At 44.1% G+C, this 25,828-nt stretch overlaps 1 protein-coding gene across 3 annotated transcripts in view; it reads left to right on the forward strand.

Annotated features, from left to right (window-relative positions):
- CD58 (CD58 molecule) overlaps positions 1-25,828 on the forward strand; it is a 39,825-nt gene that overhangs the window by 2,206 nt on the left and 11,791 nt on the right. For all 3 annotated transcript variants that reach the window (XR_013447960.1, XM_036091803.2, XM_036091802.2), the window contains exons 2-3: positions 13,933-14,226; positions 21,516-21,779. Coding sequence is in view for 2 of the 3 variants with exons in the window: in XM_036091803.2 (XP_035947696.1) it covers positions 13,933-14,226; positions 21,516-21,779 (558 nt within the window). In the remaining variant the exon portion in view is untranslated. The remainder of the gene's footprint in view (positions 1-13,932; positions 14,227-21,515; positions 21,780-25,828) is intronic.

A 25,828-nucleotide genomic window follows, 5' to 3' on the forward strand; every position in this document is an offset into this window, starting at 1 on the left:
TTTCTTTAAAACTTTGGGACATTGGAAATCTTTAGAATAGTTGCAAAAGATAGTATGCTGAACACGTACACACTTTTCTCCTGGAATCCCCAGTTATTAACATTTTGACACATTTGGTTTACTTCTATTTACACACACAATTTTTTTTTTGTCTAAACATTTGAGAGTTGTAGATCTTATGATACCTTACCCGTAAATATTTCATCATATGTCTTCTAAGAACAGTATGTCACCAGGAATCCATGAAACCATGATCAAAGTCAGGAAATACACCATCAATATAATACTGTTTTCTGATAGAGTCCAGAAGCTGATCCTGGATCACACACTGCATTTGGTAGTCCTGCCTCTTTAATCCCCTTTAATCTAAAACTTGCCAACTCTTTTTTTTTTTTTTTTTTTTTGGTACTTTATGACATCACCATTTTTGAAAGGTCTGGACCAGTTTTATAGAATGTCCCTAGATTTGGATGGTCTGTTTCCTTATGATTAGATCCTGGTTAAAACTTTCAGGAATGTTCCATAGGTGTGTCGTGTCCTTCTTTGTGCATCTCATTAGAGAGCACATGCAGTCCATTTGTCCCATTATTGGAGACCTTAACTTTGGTTATTTGGTTAAGGTGATCCACCAGATTTCTCCATCACAGAGGCACCTGTTCCCCTTTGTATTAATACATGACTTATCAAGTGACACTTCGAGATTGTGTGACTCCCCTGTTCCGCAACAATCTTTCATCCAATGTTTTAGCTGTTTTAGCATCCAGTGGTGATTCTTTCCCAAGTCCACTAAAATATTTGTAGACGGCAGTTCTCTATCCCCATTTTTCTTTATACATCATTGACATTCTTCAGTAATGAAGAACTTTTGCACCTCCTTTTTAATTTTATTTTTTTAGTATAAGTATGGACCCATGGATATTTCTTAAGATGGCATTTTTGTCATCTATTTTGATGCTCGGTAATCCAGATTTTGGCAAATGGGAACCCCTCTGTGCTTCCGTGTTCTTTGCCATGTTTCCATCAGTGTTTGAGAACTTCCTACTTTCTGGCACAGAAGGATGTCTTGGACTCCTTTGTACCTTTTCTGCCTCAGCCTGTAATCATTAGATTCTCTCATTCCTTTTAGTGGGAGATGGGACTTAGAAATCAATATCTGGGTGCTAGGTGTGCTCAAGGCTACTGGAGTCATGGTTTCTAGGCTGTCAGTTCTCAGAGCTGGGAAATAGAGTGTTCACAAAGTCATAAGTTTATCCTGTTACCGCTAAGCCTAATCTAACAGTTTGGTTCATCTTTCTCTTCCTCCATTCCCTATTAGTATCTCCCTTTGCCACAGTGAGAACTCTATTCCTCATAGAATCAGTATGTTTTCCTAATATACATTAAACACAAAATAGTTTCGTAATTGCTATACCAAGAACACTACCAAGCACAAACTTTACTAAATACAGTTCAAAGTTTCTTCACAGTTTTTTTTATTCTTCCATATATCCTGTTGTATATGTACAGAATACTGTCTTTTAAAATTACTTGGATTAATTTTTTTTCTTCTGAGTGGTTATGCTATCAACTCAATATATACTTGCATTAATTTGTTTTGTTTCTATTCAGTTTTAGGGTTTCCCCCCTTGATTTAATTTTTAAATATGTAAAATATTAATATAGTGCCAGTCAAACCATATAGAGATATGCTCAGAGAAATCCTATTCCTACCCTCTCCCTCTGTCATAATAGGTACTGCTTGTTTCTGTTTTATCTTTGTTTCTTTTTGTAGATATAAATAGATAATGCAACAACAGTAACAATAGTAACATACTCTATGAACTCTTTTGTACCTCGTTTTTGTCTCTTAACCATATGTCTGGTTAATCATTCCATATCAGTTCATAGAGATCATCCTCATTCCTTTTTTATAGCGACATAGTCCTCCATGGGCTGAATGTATGACGTTGCATACAGGTTAGGGTTCTATACTCTTCAGGTTAGGGTTCTATACTGTGTAGTCAGGGGAGGGGTCTCTTTAAAAGGATGACAGTTGAGTGTAGACTTGAGTGGGCCAGGCAGCTATCTGGGGGAGTAGTATTCCGGGCAGGGGTCTAGCAGCAAAAACCCTAAGCCAAGCTTCTGGCATTTAAGGGATTTCAAGTAGACCATTGTACCAGAAAGTAGTAGGAAATGAAGTTGTAAACACAGTCAGGGCTAGGACTTAGAGAGAAGGTTTTGTGGGCCCCTTTAAAGACTGCGACTTTTTTACTCCCAGTGAAATGGGATGTTTTGGAGGATTTTGAACGGGAGTGAAATTACAATGACTGGAACGTGTAAATGAATTATTCCGGCGGCTTTGTGAACACTCTGTAGAGTGGGCAAAGGAGAAGCAGGGGGACCAGCTGGGGAGGCCATAGGAACAATGCAGATAAGAAATGACTGCAAGAGAGGGGCATTGAATGGGAGGTAGGGGGATGTGGTTGGAAGGTAGAGCCAGCAGGATTGGGTGCTGGGGTGCATCGTCAGGATACCCCATGGACAGGGCTGAGGTAGTGCCAGGCAGGTAGCAAAGCTCAATAAGAACTGTTGTATTAGCTCTTTTTAGCAGAGCCTGCCTTATTCTACTGCTGCTTTGTATAGTTCCTTTTTCTTGTCAGCTATCTCCACAGCTAGATTTTTCCTTCCTTGTATGCAGAAACAAAGCCATATACTACTTCTTAAAAAGTTCCTTTCACTGATGTGTTTTCATGGTGGTTTTTTTTTTTAACAATACAGCGCGTTAAATCTGGACATTAGATGAGACAGTTTTTGTCTAGCATTTCTCCTTTTTAAGTTATTATCTCATATTATTGTGTGAGACCTGTTCATGTTTTTTTTGTTTGTTTTTTGTTTTTTGGGTTTTTTTTTTTTTTGCTGCAATCAAGATTCAGAGTCTGTGTGTTTTTATTTAGGAAAAAGATACTCTAAGTCAAAATAGTGTGGTGTATTCCTATGAGAAAACTAGACCCATTGTTATAATAATAATAGCTGTCATGAATTGAGTACATGCTCTGTGCCAGGTTCTATGCTTAGTATTTTGGATTTTTGTTTTCATTTAATTGTCACACCAGTTTTTTTAGATAGAGACTATTAAGGAGGAGAACAAAGGTTAGGTTAAGTACCTTGTCCAAGTTCACACAGGAAGGAAGTGAAAACGTGACAGAAGTCATCGGACTCAAAATCCATGCGTTCCCAACCCAAGATTAGATAAGCAAATTTTATGAAGATATGAAGAGCTATCGTGACCTCTCTCTCTTTTTTTAGGTTTATTTACTTTTTTAGTAATCTCTACACCCAACATGGGGCTCAAACTCACAATCCTAAGGTCAAGAGTCACATGCTCTTCTGGCTGAGCCAGCCAGGAGCCCCCATGGGTGATCTCTTATATGTGACATGTATGCATTGTCCAGTGTAATTTTGCTAAGACATGTGAAGTTATATAGGACAGGACAGTTACCAGTCACGTAAGATTGCTTTCAGTATCATCATCTGCAGAAGAGGGTTGGGGAAACCTGACTTGGGCTGTAGAATTCAGGATGGGGATTTATTTACGTATTTATGAACATTTTGTTATAGTTACACTCTCTCTATACATCCATACTTTACTCCCTAGTACTTTTGCATAATCCTGATAACATTATATTTATGAAAATTAACAGTAATCTCATCATATCACCTAACTTCTACCCCTATTCAGATTTTCCCAGTTGTCACAAGAATGCCTTTTTTAAAACACCAGGATCTAATCGAGTATCCCGCATTGCATTTGTGACTAGGTTTTTGGTTTAATTTCGATGGGTATCTTTAAAAAATTTTTAAAGAGACTTAAGAACCACCTTTTGAGAACTCAATCTAAGAATTTGTTTTATTGCCCTTTTGAGCACTGTAAGGTTTCTTGAATGAAAACAGGCTTTCAGGGTAGGTATTGGTTCCTCTGTTGAAAAGCAGAAAGTTTGCCTGCGTACATGAGGCATGAGTGTTTGTTTGCAGAAGTTTTCTGTCTTTTGATTTCCTCTTAAATTTCTTCTCAAGCGCAGAAGGCTTTTTAAAGTAGTATATGGCTTTGTTTCTGCATACAAGGAAAGAAAATCTAGCTGTGGATATAGCTGGCAAGAAAAAGGAACTATACAAAGCAGCAGTAGAATAAGGCAGGCTCTGCTAAAAAGAGCTAATACACAATCCTTATCGAGCTTTGCTACCACACAGCCCCTTAGACTCTGCAGTCGCAAATCAAACCTTCTGTCTCAGGATTGAAAGTGAAACCATGATACTACCTTTTCCATTTGTTCCCCCAAGTTGAGGTCTGAATAGGAAGTGTAAAATACTGAGACTGTCCCCAGGAAAGTGCTAGAAAACATCTTAGCATTTCTTTGGAGATAGCTTTCAGTGTCTGTCCACCAGCGTCAAAAGAAAATGTCTTCCATTTACTTTATAGACACAGGATCTTCTCCTTTGACCTTTTTTCCTTTTTTTCTTTTTCTTTAAAAATCTTCTTGCCCTTGTGCCCTTTGGTCTTTCTTTCCCTTCTCAGCTGCTGACGCCTATGCCAGCGACCTCTTAGCCCAAGGACTCTGGGGCTCCAGTGGAAACCAGTGGAAGTAAGGAGACCTCTTGCCCAGAATCCCTGCAGTAAGTTCATGTCTGCTCTGTGCCCCCAACCGGGAACCCCTAGTTCATAGGTCTACCCTTTGTGATTTTGACCAAGTATCTATCTGAGGGAAACCAATTATTTTGATAGGCTTATTCTCAAGACCCGTTTCAGGTCCTAGTGGACTTCACTTCCTTTTCATAATATTCCCCAAAATGTCTGTTGTGATTAGTGTCTGAATTTCCACCAGGCTCACTGCTGTGTAGTTTCTTGAACATTTTCCCCCTGTAACAGTTAAAAACTAGAAAAAAAAATATGCCATTTTATATACACATTCAGAAAATAATAAACTCAGATTCATAGGAAACTAATAAGGCTGTTGTCATCATAAATTAGTTTCTCAACTATGAGCCGAATAACCTGAAAATAGGAGGGATTATAAAGAAATTCTTAATGGAATGATCAATAGTGTATAGAAATACCTTGAATCAGAATTTGGAGAATAGATTTTAAAAGACTCACAGAGTCTTAAATAGCTCTAGTAAAGACCCAATTCCCCAAAGTGTGCTGTAGATCTCAGATATATCCTCCAACAAGAACATGTGGCTTTTGAGCCTAATGAGCTCACAAACGGGGCTTTTGACCAAGATGGTATGTGGGTATCTTGAAAGGACAGGCTGCAGGAGTGCTGACAATTAGAAACAATATGAAACCAGCAAAAATGATTTTGATAATCTATTTTACTTAACCTAATAGAGCCACAATATTTTCATCTCAACATGTAGTTGATATAGAAAATATTAATGAGGGATTTTACATTCCCTTTTTCATATTCAGCCTTCAGTGTCTGAACATATCTCCATCCAGACAGACCACATTTCATGTCTCATGAGTCATGTGTGGGTAGTGGTTGCTGAGGCTCACTGTACAGATTGAGAGGGAAAGGAAAAGGACTTTTAAGTGTCAGCCCAAGGAGTAATGCTTTGGGGAAGCTTTTTAGCTTTGGGGAATGTTTTAGCCTGACAGAAGACAGAAAAGCTCAAAAGGAAATTGATTTAGTCAGTTCCAATATCTCCATTCCAGATGAGCTCATCCAGGAGGCAAGGAGTAGCTTGACAACTGAGAGCACTTGTGGGGCAAGTTCTGGAGGGTTTCTGGGACTGGGTGGCCAGGGGGCTTACAACTTGCTGAGATTCAGGTAGCTGCCATTCCAGGCTGAAGTCAAAGAGACAGGGAAGCAGTGGTGGCATAGCTGAGAGCAGGAGATTCCTGTTTTTAGCAATCATGGCAGCACAAGTACTTGACTCGGTCTGGACAAGGATGGCATGGACAAGGGAAGACCAAGGCCTCTCACTTCCTAGCTAAGAGTGCAGACTCCGGAGCTGGCTGCCTGTGTTCAGACACCAGCTCTGTGTCTTCTGCGTGACCTCGGTCAGCTTCTGAACCTTTGTAACCTGGTGGCTCCCATTCTTTGGAATGTTCTTCCCCATATTCTCAGGCCCCACGCCCTTACTTTTGCTGGGCTGAGTTGGCCTAGGGCTCATTTGGAGTGGATTTATGAAGAGCTAGGTTAAAGAAACAAGCTGCATTGTACTTCCTTGAGTAAAAAGACTCCATTTCCTCCTTATTATCTACATACCTGGGGAGCAGATTTCCTACCCCAAAATTGGGTCATGGGGCCTGACTAATCTGAGAATATCTATGAACCTAATAGGACAGATTATCTGATAACAGACATTTTAGGAGAGTGGCCACTTCTCTGTGTTGTAAATGTGTGTATGTGTGTAGAGAGAGACTTTGTCTCCCAAAATGCCACCACTTTCACACTCCAGGTAGATGTCAACTGAGGGTATGCCATGATACAGAGGAGAAAGGTTGTGGTCACAACCCCGTCTGGAGAAGAGACTCATCTGCTCACTTGGGTTCAGAATGCCTCCACATCCTGCTGTCTTCATGCTTGAAGGAGTCTTTAACTGAAACACCGTTAGAATATTGAACATAGGGGGGAAATACCAAGATTTATATATTCAGGTACTGAAACTTTTAGGGGATTTTTTTTTCATCAAATGAACTTTGATCTTAACTGCTAAGATCTGCAGGCCATCCTTAAAAGATATTTTAGGGAGAGAAAAAGACTTCAAAATCACATTGTTCATTTCTAAGAAATGACATCTATAAACAAATTGCATCTCCTCAGACCTGACACGGGCTATTATAACCTTTGATTCAGAGCTGACATCCTGCATGGGTCCAGGCTTACCTGGTGCAGGTAGTAGGTGCAGCCTAGTTAAACCTGAAGGGGAAGCAGGAGACAAGGGGAGCGTCTTGAAAGGAACAGCAGTGGGGGAGACATGGGAGTGGGAATCCAGCAGCCCCTCCAGCCTGGCTGTGGCGCTGGTGGCCGGCGTTGGGGGACGGGGACCGTTTCGCCTGCACACCGGCGGGCAGGGGGTCCCCAGGCCACTTATTCTTTGGTGCCAGTTGAACATTTCCACCTCCCCTCGCTGAGTGATGATGATTCATCACCCAATTTCCACAGCAGCTTAGGACCTTGCAAAGCTCAGGGTCTGGAGGAATTGCCAAATTCTGTGGTTCTGTAAGGAAGCCCTGCCTTTCAGACTATAGTCCAGCTGTATTAAGGTTACTTAATTCACTCAAATATTTATCGAGTGCCCTTCTGTGCCAGGCAGCGGGAATACAGCAGAGACCAAGCACCACCCTGTCTTTGCCCTCATGGGGTTAGCCTGGCCGGGCGGCGGGCGGGGCCTGAACTCAGATTGGAATCAGTTGCCGCCTTTTAAGAATGAGAAGTTTTCACAGAAAATTTGAACTTCCAGCATTTCCTGGAAAATCAGAAGTTCTGCAGATTGCATGCGCTCACGCGGGTGGGAGGGGAGGAGCGCGGCTCCGGAGGAGCGCATGCGCGCCAGTGCCCGCGCGCCTCGGCTCCCAGGCCCGCCCAGTACCTCTGCCGGCTGCGCGGCGCGTCTCTGTTCGCGCTTCGTCTCCCCGTTCTCTCGGGCTTCGCAGTGGCTCCTGTGGTTTGGTTTCCCTTGTCACTTCTTCATTTGTTCCTTGCTTTCTTTCCCTTTTCTTTCTTATTTTGGCTCCAGCTTTTCTTCGTCCCCGCATTCAAGCCTCTCTTGTCCCTTTTCCGCATCTCGCATGGTACCTGCCGTTACCCACGAGGAGTGCAGACTCTTAGGCCCTCCCTTCAACTTCGTTTCTCATGGCCTCTAATTATGAAGCCCTGCCCCAGGTCCTTTTGTCACATCAGAAGTCGTCTGCAAACTGCAACACTACCATCACAAAACTCAGGTTGTCACATCTTGGGGATCTGGGTTTATCACTTTCTTGCTCGATCAAACCTCAATTTCCTCATGTATGAAGTCGGGGACACGAGGGCCACAGACTCTTGCTCTCTTAGGACCTCTCAGGCCCTGACATTCAGTGATTTGGGGACCACTGAGCTTGGTACATCACCTGCAGGTTTCAGAGGCATGCTTGAGTCTCAACTAGAGTATTCCCAATACATTCTGGAAACCGCATTTGTAGAAATCCTGGATCATGTCACATCTTTAATAGCCATATGCCGCATAGCAGGCCAAATAAGAAATAGTGGTTATGAGCATTCTGGAGTCAGACCGTCTAGGTTCAAATCCAGTTTTACCACTTCACTAGCAAGTTGCTTAATCTTTGTGCGCCTCAGTTTCCTCATCTGCAAAAAATAGGGTCAAAAATAACGCCTGCCTGTGTGGCTTTTAAGAGGATTCACTGGGTGCATATTTGTAGAACTCCCGTTGGTGCCTCGCAGGTAGTAAGTACTATACAAGTGTTTCATTACTAAAAATAGCAGCCCATGTCAATCCCAGGATCCAGCTGAAAACACGCAGAGGAATTTGTGGCTGGGAGTGGGAATTCCTCCTCCTTAACTCAGTAGTTATGGTGACCATATTTTCTAAGTCAAAAAATCAGGACACTTCATCTGCAAAATATGTGAGTTCCAATTCTGACTTCAAACCATAGAAGAAGAATTATCAAAATTGGGTGTGATGAAAATGTTTTGCAAGGATACTGCAACAAAATATTTGGAGTTGGAGCTGTTTTTAGATATATGATTTCTCTATTGGTATTAGGCACCCTCCTATCTTCAAAAGATCATTCAGTATTCTTCAAAACAATTTAAAAAATGCTGGCTAGCATGGAATGTCTGTTTAGGCAATCACTAATTCATTTTTTCTTTCCCTCTCTCTGTTTGTAAATGATGCAAGCTCACACCACACTCAGTGGTCACAGAGCCAGGATCACATACAACCAAGGTGTTGATGTGGCCTGACTCACTGCAAGAAAAAGAGGGAAAGCCCTGTTGAAAGCCAACTTCATTTTAGCCATTGTGTAAAGACTGTCAGTCTTATTCAAACCTCAAAACAATCGTTTGTGGTGGGCGTTAATGATTTACATTTTACAGCTGAGGGAGCCTTGTGTGGGAGGCTTTTGAGAGTTCCACTGGGCCCATCTGCCTGAGAATCTGGGCACTTACCCTTCTGCCCCCTAGCATGGGAAGTTGGCATCCTCTCTGACCACTCCGATACCAGCAAAGCAACCAGCTCACTGCTGACTCCTTTCCTTTGCTGCTGTTTGTGTGCAAATTCATTCATTCATTCACTCATTCATTCATTCGTTCATGGTTTGTGACTTTTGAGAAACCACTCACTCCCCTTTCTCCTGTTCTTCTTTTTCATTGGCAGTTATCCTATCAGCAGCTTACTTCAGGGTTAGTCTTGGAAGTGCAATGGAAAAGACTTTACTGTGGGAAGGGAATGCTAGACAGTAGCCACTACAAATGTGATGATCCCCAAGTCTGGATCCTCTCCTGTGAGCCCCGGACCTGTGTACCCAGCAGCCTACTGAATATCTCCACTTGGGAGTCTTACAGACCCCACACAGTGTCCAAAACTGAAAGTATGATCTTCCAGCCCCAGCCTGGCTCTCCTCCACGTCCCCTGTCTTAGGGAACGACACCAACCACCCACCTTGGAGAAAAATTATAATATAGATAACAAAAATTTCTATAACATACAAGGAACTCATATTTGATGAGAAAAAAACAAGCAACCCAATAGAAAAAAAGGCAAAGGATACAAAAGGACAGTTCTCAGAAAAGGAGATCCAAATTACCAACAAACAAAAGATTTTTAAATTTCTAGAGGTCAGGAAAATGCAAATTCAGATAACAATGAGATGTGCAAGGAAAAGATAACTCAGATGTTAACTGATGGAAATGTAAATTGCAAATGCAAGCAGCGTGGCAGCTTCTATTAAAAAATCTGGGGCGCCAGGGTGGCTCACTTGGTTAAGCATCTGCCTTCGCCTCAGGTCTTGATCCTGGGGTCCTGGGATCAAGTCCTGCATCAGGCTCCCTCTGCCTCTGCTGCTCCCCCTGCTTGTGCTCTCCGTCTCTCTGTGTCAAATAAATAAGTAGATAAAATCTTTAAAAAAAAAAGGAATTTTAAAATAAAAGATCTGTTTGCCCTTTAATTCAGCCCCACTCCAGGGACACTGTCCCACAGACACGAAACTGTAAATACACAAGAACCTGGACACAGGTATAGTTATAACAGTTATTGCAGTAGAAGAAGCTAGGGACTAAAGGGGTGTTCAGCAGTGGTGGATGGCTAATTAATTATGGGTCATTCGTACCCTGGAATAATATGTAACTGTTAAAAAGAATGAAGTCTTGGGCGCCTGGGTGGCTCAGTTGGTTAAGCGACTGCCTTCGGCTCAGGTCATGATCCTGGAGTCCCTGGATCGAGTCCCACATCGGGCTCCCTGCTCGGCAGGGAGTCTGCTTCTCCCTCTGACCCTCCCCCCTCTCATGTGCTCTCTCTCATTCTCTCTCTCTCAAATAAATAAAAATAAAAATCTTAAAAAAAATAAAAAATAAATAAATAAATAAAAAGAATGAAGTCTTGCCATACTGGTGGATTTGGTATGACTTTTATGAGGTATTCTTGATGGGAAAGGCAAGATGCAAAGAAATATGCATAAGACCATTTTTGTTAAATCATGACAAAGCATATAATTTTATATATATATATTTATGCATTATGTGTGATATATCTTTGTTTCTATTTGATGATCTGATCAGGGAGAAAAAACCAAAGGGTATATTCTGAGTTGTTAATGGAGATTACCAGACTGAGGGTGGTTATAGGGCTTGGGGGCTGGGGTAAGGCATCCAAGCCACACATGCACACACACACGCACACACACACACACACAGGCCAGAGAAGGAAACTGTGCTAAATGTCTATATCACCATTCTGCATCTATATAAAATTATATCTATGTGTCTATGTATATTTTGTTTTTAAACACATTTTTAAAAGTAAGAGTTCATATTATTTGTCACCATCCTGTCTGAAACTCTTTGGTAGCATTCTGATCTCAACATACAGGGCAGAATTTTGTCTGTGGCCTTGCACGGCCTGGCCCCTGCCTGTGTGTGTAGCCCCTGGGTACCTCCTGTCTTACGGCATTGCCCTCCTGCCTTCAGGAGCTGTGTTCCCTGAACATGGGCCTGCCTCCCCCTTCCGCTTGGTGGGGCTCACTGCTCCTCATTCTTCACAAGCCGTCTCTAACCCCTCGTCGGTTCCCCGAGTGGGTGCTCTGTAGTGATACCCTGTGGTTCTGCTTGCTGGCCCTGAGCATGGTTGCAGCGGGGTGTTGGTCCAATTATTTGTTTTAATTAATTAATTTGATAGCGCACATAAGCAGGGGGAGCAGGCAGAGGGAGAGGGAGAAGCAGGCTCCCCGCTGAGCAAGGAGCCCGATGTGGGGCTGGATCCCAGGACCCTGGGAATCATGACCTGAGCTGAGGGCAGATGCTTAACTAACTGAGCCACCCAGGCGCCCCTGGTCCAATTATTTGGATCAAGTCTGACTTCCCTAACAAAAAGTAAGCTCTGGGAGGCAGGGACTGTGTCGTGTTCTGGGGTTGGGGCAGTCCCCACATCGTAGACCTGCCCAGTGAGTATTTCCAGAGTGAGTACCAGGACCAGGCTGCTGTGAAGGGCGGGGGTGGGGCTGCACAGAGTCAGGAAATCTGCGTTCTGGTCCTGGTGCTGCCGTAAGCCTGCCGAGGGACTCTGTGTGACGTGGTGGGCGCCACTACTGCAGTGTGTGTGACGCGCGCTAAAAAGGGGCACGAGGGTGCGTGAACACACTGCTGGCAGCGAGGAGGCATGCGCTGACCTTGCCCTTCAGTTTTCTTGGTGCCCTGTCACTTCGCCTGTGAAATGGGGGGTTGTTCGACTAAATGGTTTTGAGAATTTCTTCCAGCTTGAAACGGAATTTTTTGGAACTGGTCTCCCCCTTCCCCTCCCGTGCTTCTTACCAGCACTAGCTCCATTCCCGACTTCTTCCGTCCTCCTGTTCTCAAGCCCAGGAAACATCACCTCTCCCTGGGAAGATGGCAGCCATCCATCTTTATGCAGCCAAGGTTCACCTCCTACTGCTTCTCTTCCCCCACCACTCTACCCACTCCCATTCATGCATGCATTCACTCATTCATTCACTCGCAAGACATTTCGAGCCTCCACTAGTGGCTGTGGATAGACTCTCACTCCTCAAATCCTGCCCCCTCTCACGTGCTGTGGCCAAGTGTGAGAGAAGAGAGGGCGTGATCAGCACCACAAGGAGGGCTGCTGCTGTATTCCTGTGGGCAGTCTCCCTTAATTAAGGGAGATGTGTTCTAGAAATCCTCGCAATAGACAAATGGGACATATTTACTTCTTATTTGAAATTACTGAACACAGTTGCCTACAATTGGTCTATTTAATAGTCTTGATTTTTCCCATGCTCTTTCAATTACCCCGATTGCTACTAGGCAAAAACTTCCATCAAGTTTTAATTTATCTTTAATGTCTTTCCCTTAACAGCTGCTCTTCTCTCTTAACAAGAAAGTCAAGTCTGGAACCAGATGCATTTAAACCCATATTGGGGGTATCGAGACTATCCCAGTCTAGGGGTGGTAGTAAATATTTAACAACCGGATTGGTGCAGAGTAGGCAGGAGTCTCTGTCTGAAGCATTAGTTCCTTTGCTGTAAATACTCCCACCATGTGGGTTTCAGGTGATCAGCCAGGCTTGGCTGAATGGGGTCCAGGTGAGATGCTAACGGTTGACTCACGAGGGGGGACGATTGGAGCCAGCTCCCCTACGCTCCCCACGCCACTGAACCTAGTCCTGTGCCCTTAGTCTGTGTCTCACCCCACCTGGCTTGCTTCCCAGTCATTGTTTCTGATCTCAGCTAATAGCCTCTGTCAGTCAGCCAAGAAGGATGCCTGACCGACACCGTGAACTACCCCTCTCCCTCACCCGCCACCTGCAGTCACTAAACCCCGTTGCTTTCTCTCCCAGGCTCTCCAAGTCTGCCCTTTTGTCTGTCCCCTCCACCCACACCCCGCTCTGGTCGGCCCAGTCTGCCACCTTCTCGTTGCTGGTTTCCCTGCCTGCATGCCTGTCCCCAGCCACCGCTGTCCACGCTTAAATGACGTCATGCCGGTCTTGTTTTGAAAGCCGTCCTGTGGCTTTGCCTTGCCATTAGGATCCATCCCAAACCCTTAGCATGTCTTACCTGACACCCCCAGGTACACTCACATACACTCACATATGCTGTGATCTGGCCCCACCTGCCCCTCCAGCCTCACCCCCCACCTGTGACCTGCTTGCTCGCTTTCCTCTAGCCATGGGGAGCTGCTTTTATTATTTCCTCAAACACACCCAGCTCCTTCTCAACTCAGGGCTTCCTTTTTTTTTTGGGAGGCTCCGCTTCCTCTATCAATACAGTTACCTCTCCTCCCCCACTCCCCCAGCCCTTGGGTGATGGCTTCTGTGGCGTGTCAGCGTGACTTCCTGGGGAAGGCCCTCGAGGAGGTGGCTCCCCGGGCCTGCTTTGTCTTCCCTACACAGTGGGGCTTCTTGAGGGCCTGGAGTGACACCTGTCTGGTTGGCTGTCATGTTGGCAGCCGTGCCCACAGCCCCTAGCAGGGACTTGGTGCTCCATCGAAGTTGAATCCGCTTCTTGCATTTATGTGGGCCCTAGTGCCCCCATTAGAGAGTAAACTCCACATGGTCAAACATGTCCTGCTTGCTGTGTTTGCCGTCAGCAGTTTATCTGCTTAGTGCGAAAAGTAGCCAATGAATCATTTCTACTGCTAAATTTAACTTTTTTTCCCCCCCCAAAGAGCATCTTGGAGGATGGTTTTCTATTTTCAATAAAGTCGTGTTGGTTTTCCTAACCAATTTCTTTTTCCCTCCTAGACTCCATCAGCTGTGATCCCCAGAGGATGTTTGGAATTGTGAACGAGAACATAACTTTCTATGTACCAAGGTCCGTATCCTTTACAGAGATCATGTGGACAAAAAATAAGGATAAAGTCATCGAATGGGAAACAGGCTCTCGCATCCACGTTTTCCCACCTTTTGTAGATAGAGTTCATTTAGACACCATGTCAGGAAGCCTTACCATCTTCAATCTGACATCATCGGATGAAGCTGAGTATAGAATCGAATCTCCGAGCTTTAGTGACATCTTGTTCACTCTGACTGTGATTGGTGAGTATCCCATAAATTGGTTTGTTTAAAATGGCAACTTTCCAACTATTATAAGAGACGAACACAAATGAACGGTTTCTGAGAAATGAGAGAATTCGGTCTCGTAGGCTGTCAGGCACACAGGAGGAGCAAATGTCTGTCCCCTCATCATCCTCTGAGTGAGGAGAGGATGTGACCGAGGTGGAGGGAGCGACCCCAGCTGGGCGGAGCTGCTGCCAGCAGCATCACTTGTCTTGTTAGGAATATTCTGGAAAGGGATGTAGTGGAGCAGTGAACTCAGAACTCTTTGAGCTCCACTGAGAGATGATGCTCTAGAAATTAGAGTGCCTGCTTCCACCTGCACCGCACCCCAGGAGGTGGGTTTTTTTCTCTCCTGTATCACTTTACACGGGAACTGGAGATAGAGTCCACGTTCCTCCACACTTCCCATCGATGCTTCCAGGTCATTCTCCTTGTCATCTATAGGCCCGTGGATACATCCCAACATTTCTGGATCACTGGAATGCCTGGCTAACTTTTGCTGTTTCTGATGTTCCTGCTGTCATAATTCTTAGTGGTTATAATATTTAAATATATAATTCTAATATCCTGGCTTCTGTGTCCCTGATCTCTCGTGATGGTCTTGTCTTCCATCCACCCCCCCCCCCCACCTTTCCCCATGGATAGGACCTAGAAGTTGTCATTACCACTCATTCTGTTTATTTATTTATTTTTTAAATTTTATTTTATCATGTTATGTTAGTCACCATACATTACATGATTAGTTTTTGATGTAGTGTTCCATGATTCATTGTTTGTGTATAACACCCAGTGATCCATGCAGTATGTGCCCTCCTTAATACCCATCACCAGGCTAACCCATCCCCCCACCGCCCTCCCCTCTGGAACCCTCAGTTTGTTTTTCAGAGTCCATAGTCTCTCATGGTTCGTCTCCCACTCCGATTTCCCCCCCTTCATTTTTCCCTTCCTACTATCTTCTTTTTTTTTTAAACATATAATGTATTACTTGTTTCATAGGTACATGTCTATTACCACTCATTCTAAGCCCTCCCTATGTCATGCCAGATGTCTCCTGCTCTGCCAAATCTGCCACCCCTTCACCTTGCATCGCCCCCTGTCCTCCTTAGGCAGCCCCGAATGTGCTCACTCACTGGGCTCACACATTGGAAGACTTGCTTAGTTTCCTTGCTCCTTTTAATTTTTTTAATTTAATTTTTTAAATTACTTTTTAACGATTTTATTTATTTATGTGAGAGAAAGAGCGAGAGAGAGAGAGCACAAGCAGGGGCAGAGGGAGAGGGAGAAGCAGGCTCCCTGCTCAGTGCTGAGCAGGGAGCCTGACATGGGGCTCGATCCCAGGACCCCAGGATCATGACCTGAGCCACCCAGGTGCCCCATCCTTGCTCCTTTTTAAGTGGGCCATACTCCTCTGGCCTGTGCAACCAGGTCCAGGCCGATGTGCTGCATGTTCCGTGCTCACACGCTGTGGCTGCCGAGAAACTCATCGCCCCCTCCACCCTTCCAGCTACCACCCACTTTGCCATCTTGAGTCTGTAGAAAATCTCCCTGAAGGGTTGTCCATGTTTGCTTTCTAACTCCTTTTCTCTGTTTACTTTTAACCCACCCCAAACAGGCTTTCATCCCATCACTGTACCAGAACTCTTGATCTCCTCATTAATGAAGCCAGTGATCCATTCATGCTCTCTCCACCACATCTTTCTTGGCCACTCAGCAGCATCTGACATAGTTGATCACTCTCTCCTCTGAAACACAACCTTCTCTTGGCATCCAGGACACCACCGTATTCCGGTTTTCTTTTAGCTCACTAACTGTTCCTTCTCAGCTTCTTTGGCTGGTTCCCTCATCTTGCCAACCTGCAAGCATTGGAGACATGAAGGCTTGAGCCACCCTCCTCTGCCTGCATTCACAGCCAGCTGGGTGAGCTCGTTCTGGGTTCAGGGGTTTTAAATGTTATTTTGAGGCTGATAATGCACAGATTGAGAGCTCTCACCTGGAGCCCCACTGAGCTCCTTATGTGTGTTTCTGACCACTTCTTTGTATTTCACTCGGATATCTATCTGATGGGCCTCTCAAATCACAGGTCCCAAAGTGAGCTCATCAACTCTCCCTTAAATCCTGTTCCTCCCCAAATCTTTCCCCCAGCTTGGTTAACAGCAGTGCCTTCTTTTTGGTTGCTCAGGCTAAAACCTTGATGTCATCCTGACACCATGTTTCTCTTCCTCTTTCTCTTGAACACTGTGTTTATCCCACCAGGAAATTTTGCTGGTTTTACAGCATCTGACCACTTCTCACCACTTCCTCTGGGGCTGATCCAAGGCTCCTTCATCCTCATCTGGAGGACTACAGCAGCCGCCTGATTGGGCACCCAGCTTCTACCATTGCCCCTTACAGGAGACATTTTGTGTTATTTACAAATTTAATTACATTTCATTTTTTTCCAGTTTTATTGAGGCATAATTGACCTGTATCACTGTATAAGTTTGAGGTGTACAGCGTAATGGTTTGACTTACATATATTATGACCACAGTTTATTTTTAAACAGAAGCAGCCAGAGTGATCTTAAAACAGAGGTTGGAGCATGTCATCAGCTTAGAACCTTCTAGTGGCCCCGTCTCACTCTGAGTTAAAGCTAAGATCGATAGTGTAAGGCTGTATGAGAGCTGGCATCCATGATCACCTCTTTCTGTTCTCAGGCATCCTAGTGTTGCCCTTGACTTTGTCTGCCTTTTCTGTGCTACCCAGCAGCATTCCCAGCTGAACCTGGACCCATGTCACACCTCTGTGGGGTCCCAGGTTCACTTGTTTTCTCCTACAAGAGGGTGTCATTCTAGCCCTCCCTACTCTATGCCAGAGGTGTTCTAGAAAGATCCAACTGGTAGCAAAGTGTGTACGATAGTTTGCAGGGAATGGAGAAGAGGCAGGAAGCCCAGTGTAGAAGTTCAAATCTGAGCTCTAAGTCCCATTTGAGGCAGTCTCAGTGGAACAAGATGGAGTGAGGAGCTGGATGAATAGCTGTTATTCACCAGTTCACCTGCCTGGTCTGCTGGAGACATTGGAAGGAAGAGGGAATTTCTCTCTTGTTCATCATTGTAGCCCCAGAGCCCAGCAAGGGACTTCAGTAGGTACTAGGCATTCAATAAATATTTATTATAGCAATGAAAGGAATCAAACCAGGTGACTGGGAGGTCAGAGGTGCAGTTGACAGAAATGGGGGCTCTCAGACTGGGTGGCTGGTTTGTCCAGAAGATGATCAGCTCCATTTAGAAGAGTGAGGCTTGTTAAGGTGTGCAGGCATCCCATTAGAAGAACCAGTGGATGCCTTTGGAGAAGCAGAATTTTTAAAACGCGCAGGTTGGGGATCTGGCTGTTTATAGAGCCAGCAACTAAAAAGATTGATTTCAAATTTAGATAACAATGGAATGCATTTTAAGAGCCCTTTTATAGAGTTTGTAAAACTGAGTTCAAACTTTTGAATACGTTTATCTTTTTAAACTTGATGAAATGTTTAAGAATAATTTGATTTTTAAAATTTCATGGTCACTCAACTAAGGTGCTTGATTTCAGGAGTCAGACCAACTGAATAGCCTAGTTAGCAAAGACCCGCCAAGCAGCAGAGTCCAGAGGAGGTGAGTTTTGATCAGGAGGCACTGATCTGGGCAGCATTGAATGTGGGACCTCAAGTCCTGGCTTGAGAGTCTGGATTTTAGCCTGTGACAGTGGGGAGCCACTGGATCTGATACTGGAGCAAAGAAGTGACTTGATGAACTCTATTTTCAGATGATTAATCAGATGGTAGGTAGTGATGGTGGATTAGACAGAGGGGACACTAGGTTGGAAGCTACTGTGATCTTCTAGGGAGACAGGTGTTGCTAGTAGATGTTGGGAAAGGAAAGAGAGAAGATACTTCTAAGAAAGAGTCAAGCGATTTAGATTTTGGTTATAAAAAGACATAAGATGACTCAGGATTTCACACTTGAATGACAAAATGATTGGTCATACTTTTTTTTTTTTTTTTTGAAATGAGGAAGGCCTACTTCCTTCAGGGTATGTTAATACCTAAGTGACTTGGTGATCTTCCGGAGACCCCAGGCCTAATGGGAGATTTTCAGAAAAGTATTTTAGGCAGGGGGATTTCCTGGCACCCCCTCAATTTACGCCATCTACTTCCTTCTGTGTGTAAATTGGTATTTGGTTTCCTTCTTCCCTCAAAATCCCCTTCAAATTTCCACCATCAATGTTTTTTAGTTCTTTCTCTTGTTAGTTGCATTGAAGATGGTGATGTTCATATAAGTAGAATTAACTATTCTATCCTTAAATGATCTGAAGTGGTATGACTTTTTATTAAAGTTAAGAGAAATACACAAATATCGTCAGATCTGTATTAGCAGTTCTCAATCTTACAGAGTAGTGCTGCTGAATTCATTCATTGTAAATTGACTAAGTTGTCTTAAGGATAAAGTAAATACATTTCCTGCCAGTTTCATGCTGCTTAAGGTAGAGATGTAACTAATATTTGTTACATCGCTGTGGGAAGTCCCATGGGCAGTGAGAGAATATGAGGATTCTAGACACAAAGATCTGAGTTGTAGAAGCTCTGAGCCAGATGCTGCAGGAAGGTTTGCATACTTTCCTGTGAGCGGGATAGGCTCTTCCAGATTGGCTATCTGGCAACTGTGCTGTAGTGAGACCCCCAGAAAGAGCTTCTGGATAGTTAAATGAGCTCTAAAAACACGGAAAATCATACTAGCTCTTCCACGTAGGCCCTTTCAAATTATGTTCATACTCCACTAGACCTTTCCAATCTTGTAGAGTATTACATTCCATTTGACAGATGAAAACGAGACAGATTTAGCAATGGGTCTCTCCATCTGTAGAACAAGAGGCCTGGGCTGGATGATTTCTTAATCTACCGCAAGAGCTGTGGGCCAAGGTTACATAGAGCGGAAGCCCACTCTGGTTGTGTAACGCACACTTGTGGGGGCCTTGCCTTCTCGCCATGTGCTCTATTACAGCTGACGTGACCATGCCAGGCAGTGCGTGTTAATCCCTGTGTCCGTTAGTACCTGCATCACCTCATTTCAGCCTCACCTGCACCGTGGAGGGGAGGCACTGTTGGTTTCCCTGTTGTACCGGAGAGGACCCCTAGCCACAGGGGGATTCAGTAGCTTGGCCGAGGGCAAGTGGCTCTTCCTGGTAAGGCTGCGGTGTGAACCCAGGCAGTCAGGCTCCTGAGTCCAGGCTCTTGGCCGCCTCACCCTTCCTTTTCAGAGGGGAGCCGATTGAAGAGTTTACCTTTTATACAGTGGAGAGAGTAATTTGAAACCGTCTCCCTGGATTTATCCGTCTGTCCACCCATCCCTCCCTCTGTCCCACATACATTCTCCTTACTCAGGAACCACCTGTGCACCTTGTGCTGGGTCAGGCGCCGTGGGGAAGAGGTGAGGAGTATCTAGTCTTTACCCTCCAAAGGTGTACAGTCTGAGGGGTCTTATGAGGCACCTTTGTTGAGTTCAGAAAGTGTTGAATGAAATGCTAGACGTTGGCCAAACTAGATCACTAAACTAGAATCTGTGACAGAACACATGGCGCATCCACATCAGAATCATCTGGGGTGGTGGGGCCCAGGAATCTGTATTTTTAACACACACCCCTGGTGATTTCTCGTGCCCATTGATATTTGAGAAATGCTTCTGTGGAACATCTCCAAGGAACTAGAAAGCTCGGTTTCAGGCCCCTGAGAAATGCCCAGCTTAGTTGCAGAGGCAGGCATAGGTACAAGCAGAATCTAGAACCATCCATTCCATTTCTCAAGTGCACGGAGAAACTTGGGGCTGCTGGGAGGTGCTTCCTGGGGCTGCTGTGGGTGTGTGGTAGGCAGGATGGACCCGAGGAGGCTTAGAGAGGAGGGTTCCGGGCTTGCCAGCTTTGAGTCAACGAGAGCAACTCTTCACTCTTTTGAAAGCTATTGGTCTGTTGCTTACAATTTAATTTGGAGAAAGGTTTCCATTGCTCGCTTTCAGGCAACACGTAACAAGTTATGTGAATTTGATTAAACCTAACAGCTGAAGAAGTCCCAAGCAGAAAGGGAAGTCATGGGTGACTCAGGTCTCTAACCAGGTGTGTTACTTAACTGAGTGCGAAGGAAGTCTAGAGAAGATGGGGGGAAAGAGTTGAATGTTTTCAGTTTTTAGATTATTTTAGATTAATGATTAGATTATAAACATTCCTTTGCCTTAGAAAATATTGTTTTAAATAGCAGCATAGTATTATAGCATCTCGATGAGCGTTACTTTCCTTTAATTTGCTTTTTTGTAGATGTTCATAAAGCATTGAAATTTTATTATCCAAATGCTACCATGTCCATTTTCTGGAGAGTCCATATATTTGTACATGTTTTCTCGAATTTCTTATGGTTAGTTGTTGAGGCAAAGTAGAGATGCAAGAAGGCATATGAATGAACAAATGCACGAATGTCTAACGGGATAAACTAGCATTGTGGTTCTTAACCCATCCTTGCAGGTTCAGGCTGCTGTAGCCAATAGGGGGCACTTGCTAGAGAAAGATTGGGCCTGAGGCCTCTAGACTGACAGGTCTGTGACAGGTGCCATCCCCTACTCTGCCTATTAGCAGAACCCGCTCTCAGCACGGCTCTACCGCATGCTTTGCAAATATTGTAAGTCAGATATCTTTTGGAATTAAACATTTTTAGATTTTAGAAAGGTAGTATAAACTATTTCCTCTACATATGTTAAGAAGCAGCCCACTTAGTTTTGAGGACCACCTTATACTCAAACACAAGAATATTTTCAGTACAACAGGATAATGAATATTTGAAGTAAGTGAGAAAAGTACGGAGCACCTGGCTGGCTCAGTCAGTAGAGCATGCAACTCTTGATCATGAGTTCAAGCCCCACGTTGGGTGTAGAGCTTACTTAAAAAATAAAGAAATAAAAATGAAGTGAGAAAAATAAAAACTTTTAAATCCTCATGTCAACTCAGATGAGGATTTGGAGCTAAGTGACTTTGCTGCTATCCTGTGGAAACTCTTGGCTTTCTGAATTGAGGATAAGGGATTTGGTGCCTGCGTATATTCTGAATTTGAGCAGGTAGATCTGACCCAGAAGAAGAGAGTTCTCTCCCCTGGGTGCTCAAGGAGGTGGTTGTCTTTTCCAGCTCATAAGGAAGTTGGGAGCTCTTCATACCTTTGTAGACGATGAGCCTAAATGTTACTCTTTCCTGTACTAAATACTACCTTTCTTTTATCCAGATCCTCTTCCATCTCCAACACTAAATTGCACCTCGACTGCTGAAGACATTACAGTCCGTTGCAGGATCCCGGAATCTTACAGCCACACAGAATTTTTAAACTACTCATGGAATTGCTTTTCAGCACTGTGTGAAAATAGCTCCAATCCATCTGAAGTGTTGATTAAGAAGAAAAATGATCTCTCACAGGAAATACAGTGTACTGTTAGCAACCCATTGTCCAAACAGACATCATCGCTTGCTTTAGCAACCTGTGTCCCAAACGGTGAGTAAACGACCCAGTGTGTCATGGCGGGGATACTCTCTACAGGTGGGGTCCAGGGACCGTGGGTGGTTCCGGAGTTTCAAACCAGAGATGCTGACTTGCATTTCACAAGTCTGAAATGTAAAATGAGGTATGGTTTTCACAGACACTGCATTACAGATACACAGATGCCATTTCTTAGCCTTTTCTGTGTCAAGCACCGTTCTCATACGTTTGTTAAGTAATTCAGTCTTCCCCCAACTGTATGAGTTGGGTACTAGTCACTATGATCCTTATTTTATGGGCAGAAACCCGGACACAGGGAGTTTAGTGTGATTGATTGCCTCAGGTCAAGGGATAGTAAGGGGCAGAGCCTGGTTTTGAAGTCAGGCCATCGGGCTCCGGAGCCCATGCTCCTAACTATTTACAACAGTACTTTGTAATGTTCTTAATAACCATTGTGTTCTTAAAGGCTGCACTTGTGCTCCAAGAATGTGCACTAGGTACATTTGTCTATACGCGACTCCATGAATAGCATGACAATCTGTCTTGGCTGTGGTCTTTTTATTTTGTTTAACTATCATGTACCTTTGTAATTTGCAATTTTTATTATCGGGGTTTTTTTTACATTAGATTCCCAGTTTACAGACAAAAGGATTGGTAATTTGAAAGTGGATCATTAGAACATAAAAGAAGAGATGACAATTGTGAACACGTATAGTGCAGAACAGTATCCTAATTGTAAATAGTGAACCAGATCCAAGGGCAAACACAGACTCTTTGAGTCTCCTTGGGCAGCGATTGGGTGATTCTGTGAATCAATTTTTTCTGAACAAGCAACTGAAACAGAAAAAGGCAATTAGTCAATATAATGAATATAGAAAACCTTGAATTATATTTGATTAGTGAGCCCTTCTCCCTGAGTCTTCGATGTACTGTCCTTTTTTGAAAATTTTCTTTCCTCTCTCCTCTTTCCTCTCTCCCCTCTTTCTTTTCTCCTCTCTCCTTTTTCCTCTTTCCTCTCTCCTTTTCTTAGTAGGTTCCATGCCCAGGGTGGAGCCCAACATGGGGTTTGAACTCACCACCCTGAGATCAAGACCTGAGCTGAGATCAAGAGTCAGACGCTTAACCAACTGAGCCACCCAGGCACCCTGAAAATTTTCAGATAATGACATGGAGGCCTTAAGTTCATTTTATCATTTTCAGACTAAGCAGTGTGATTTCCTGGGTAAAACAAATACTTCCAGATGAAGTGCAAAATGAGTTCCAGTTCTTAACTGATGGTTTTGGTCCCTAAAGGCAGAAAAAAGACCAAACCCACAGAGGTACCACTCAGGGAGGCACCCTTCATGCAAGTCACACAATTATCCAGAAGATTTGAAAGCCAGCTGCAAAGTCAATGACAATTGTTATGCTTGGAGCAAACACTTCTTTCTTAATTCCACTTAGTGGGTGTTGCATAATAGCCAAGGTGTATACCATATCCAAGGTGTGGAAATGCAGTTTGCATGCTAGCAGATAGTTGTCTTATCATGGGAACAAGAAACAAAAGCAGTGTGCTATTTTGGCTTTGGCCTGTGTGTGATTCACATAACCAACAAGAAAAAGAAGGTATTGTGTGCAGAATGAACGAGCAAGTTGAAATCTTGAAAAGCTTCTTGTGTCCCAAGAGTCAAATGCTTGAAGGAAATAATTTCTGAAGAAGATCCTCTATAGATTTATATGGAATATTTTAAGAGATTTTCCAGCATTTTGCCCTTGCATAGGTTTTCATTTAACCTTTACCATTGGAATTGAATGTCCAAATAAGATGCCCTTCCCTGTAGATACCTTGAGAAAAGATTGTCTTGATCACATCCCTCTCATTGATGATAAGAGATTGTTAATTTGCAAACAAACTCTCTTTTTTATGCAATAATGGTGATTCATCTTTCTTTTACATTTCCCCCCACCCAAACTAATAGTTCACATTGCATTATAGATTTTGTGAAAGTTTGAGAAACATTGCTAGGTAGTTCTTAGGTCATCTAAATCCTGGAGTGGTGCTGGGGCAACTGGGTGGCTCAGTCTAACTTCATCTCAGGTCATGATCCCGGGGTCCTGGGATCGAGCCCCACATCGGGCTCCCCACTCAGCGGGGAGCCTGTTTCTCCCTCTGCCTCTGCCCGCCGCTCCGCCTACCTGTGTGCGCTCTCTCTGTCAGATAAATAAATAAAATCTTTAAAAATAAATAAATAAATCCCAGAGTCGTGCTGACATAGGAGACCTATATCTGGGGTCCTGCATCGGGCTCCCTGCTCAGCGGGAAGCCTGCTTCTCCCTCTCCCACTCCCCCTGCTTGTGTTCCCTCTCTTGCTGTGTCTTTCTCTGTCAAATAAATAAATAAAATCTTAAAAAAAAAAAATTGTGCTCTCTGGAGTCAAACAGGGCTTCATATCTCTATTTGCCTCAAAGCAAGTGGGAAGAGAGAGGAGAGAGCACAGTCCTTCCCTTTAAAGATCCACCCAGTGCGGCATGCATCACTTCCAGTGCCAGCAGCTTGGCCAGACTGAGTTCACGGCCACAGCTGCTGGGGGAGGCTGGGAAATGTCCTCCTTAACTGGCTGGCCATGCACCCACTTAAAACACAGGAGTTCTATTACCAAAGGAAAATGGGGAGATTGGGTATGGGGACCACTAGAGGCTTCTACCACAATGAATATAACTTGTACCATTTTATTTTATTTTTAAAGATTTATTTATTTATTTGAGAGAGAGAGAGAGAACATGTGCAAGTTGGGAGAGGGGCAGAGGGAGAAGGAGAGAGGACATCTCAAGCAGACTCCCTACTGAGTGCAGAGCCCAATGCGGGGCTCGATCTCACGATCCATGAGATGATGACCTGAGCCAAAACCAAGAGTTGGACGCTTAATTGACTGAGCCACCCAGGTGCCCGCCCCTAACTTGTACCATTTAAAAACATAGAGGAAATCGGAAAAACTTAAAGACTGATATAAGTAGCAAATGTAAGTAGAGATTCTTGCTTTTTTGCACCTCACTGGTCATTTCGTGTACTCTCTGGGGTTTATGCACCCAATTTAGAAACTCTGGGTCTCAGCCAGAGGTTATGGTGTCTCAGAAGACCGTGATAGCAGCAGAGATTGGGAGAAGTGGTTCAGGTTAGGGTACATGTTGAAAATACAGCCCCAAGAATTCCTAATGGTTTGAGTGGGGGAGAAGGGTCCCTAATAAGAAATGTGCAAATGACCCCCAGATTTCTGGCTCAAGCCACTGGATGAACAGTGTCACCATTTACTGAGACTAGAAAGCAGAGAAGCAGGTGTGTGGAGGATATAAGAAGTTTGGTTTGGGGCATGTTTGAGATGCCCGTTAGATTTCAGATGGAGACGTCAGGTAAGGCACTTTGATTTACGAGTCTAGGTCTGGTGAGTCGTTCGCACGGGAGGAGTAACTGTGGGCAGAATCAGCATATAGTCGGCATTTAAAGCCGTGGGACTAGGTAAGACCACCTAGTGAGCAGAAGGGACAGGGACCGAGTCTCGGGAACTCCAGCATTTAGAGGCTGTTGAGAGGATGAGCGTCCAGCAGAGGAGAAGACTGAGAAGGACCTCCAGGGAGGCAGGAAGAAAACTCCAGCATGGTGGCATCTCAGGAGCCAAGGGAAGAGAAAAGGAGCAGACTGAAGAACTTCTTTTACTGTCAGTGTCATCTCCCCTGAGTATCTGCCCTCCCAGAGTGGTGGCAGCATCTGGCATCATCCCTGGGACAAAGGTTTTTGGAAGGGACTGGATCAAGTACTGTTAGATTCAGCTGTTTAAAAAAAAAAAAATTTTTTTTTTAAAATATCGGTGGCGTAAAAATGTAGATGACTTCTTTCACATTAACTATATATCTATATATCTCCCAGGTAGGCAGCGCTGGGCATACTGCTGCTTGATGAAGTTGTCAGAGACCCAGCAGCAGCCTGGTTCCTCCTGCCTTCCCCACTATTTCAGGCAGGAGGATCCAGAAAAGGGAGACTTTGGAGAAATCCCACACAACCCTTCCTTCAGCTCAGTGTCCAACACTTA

Source organism: Halichoerus grypus, chromosome 5, assembly GCF_964656455.1.
Source record: "Halichoerus grypus chromosome 5, mHalGry1.hap1.1, whole genome shotgun sequence".
Lineage (NCBI taxonomy): Eukaryota > Metazoa > Chordata > Mammalia > Carnivora > Phocidae > Halichoerus > Halichoerus grypus.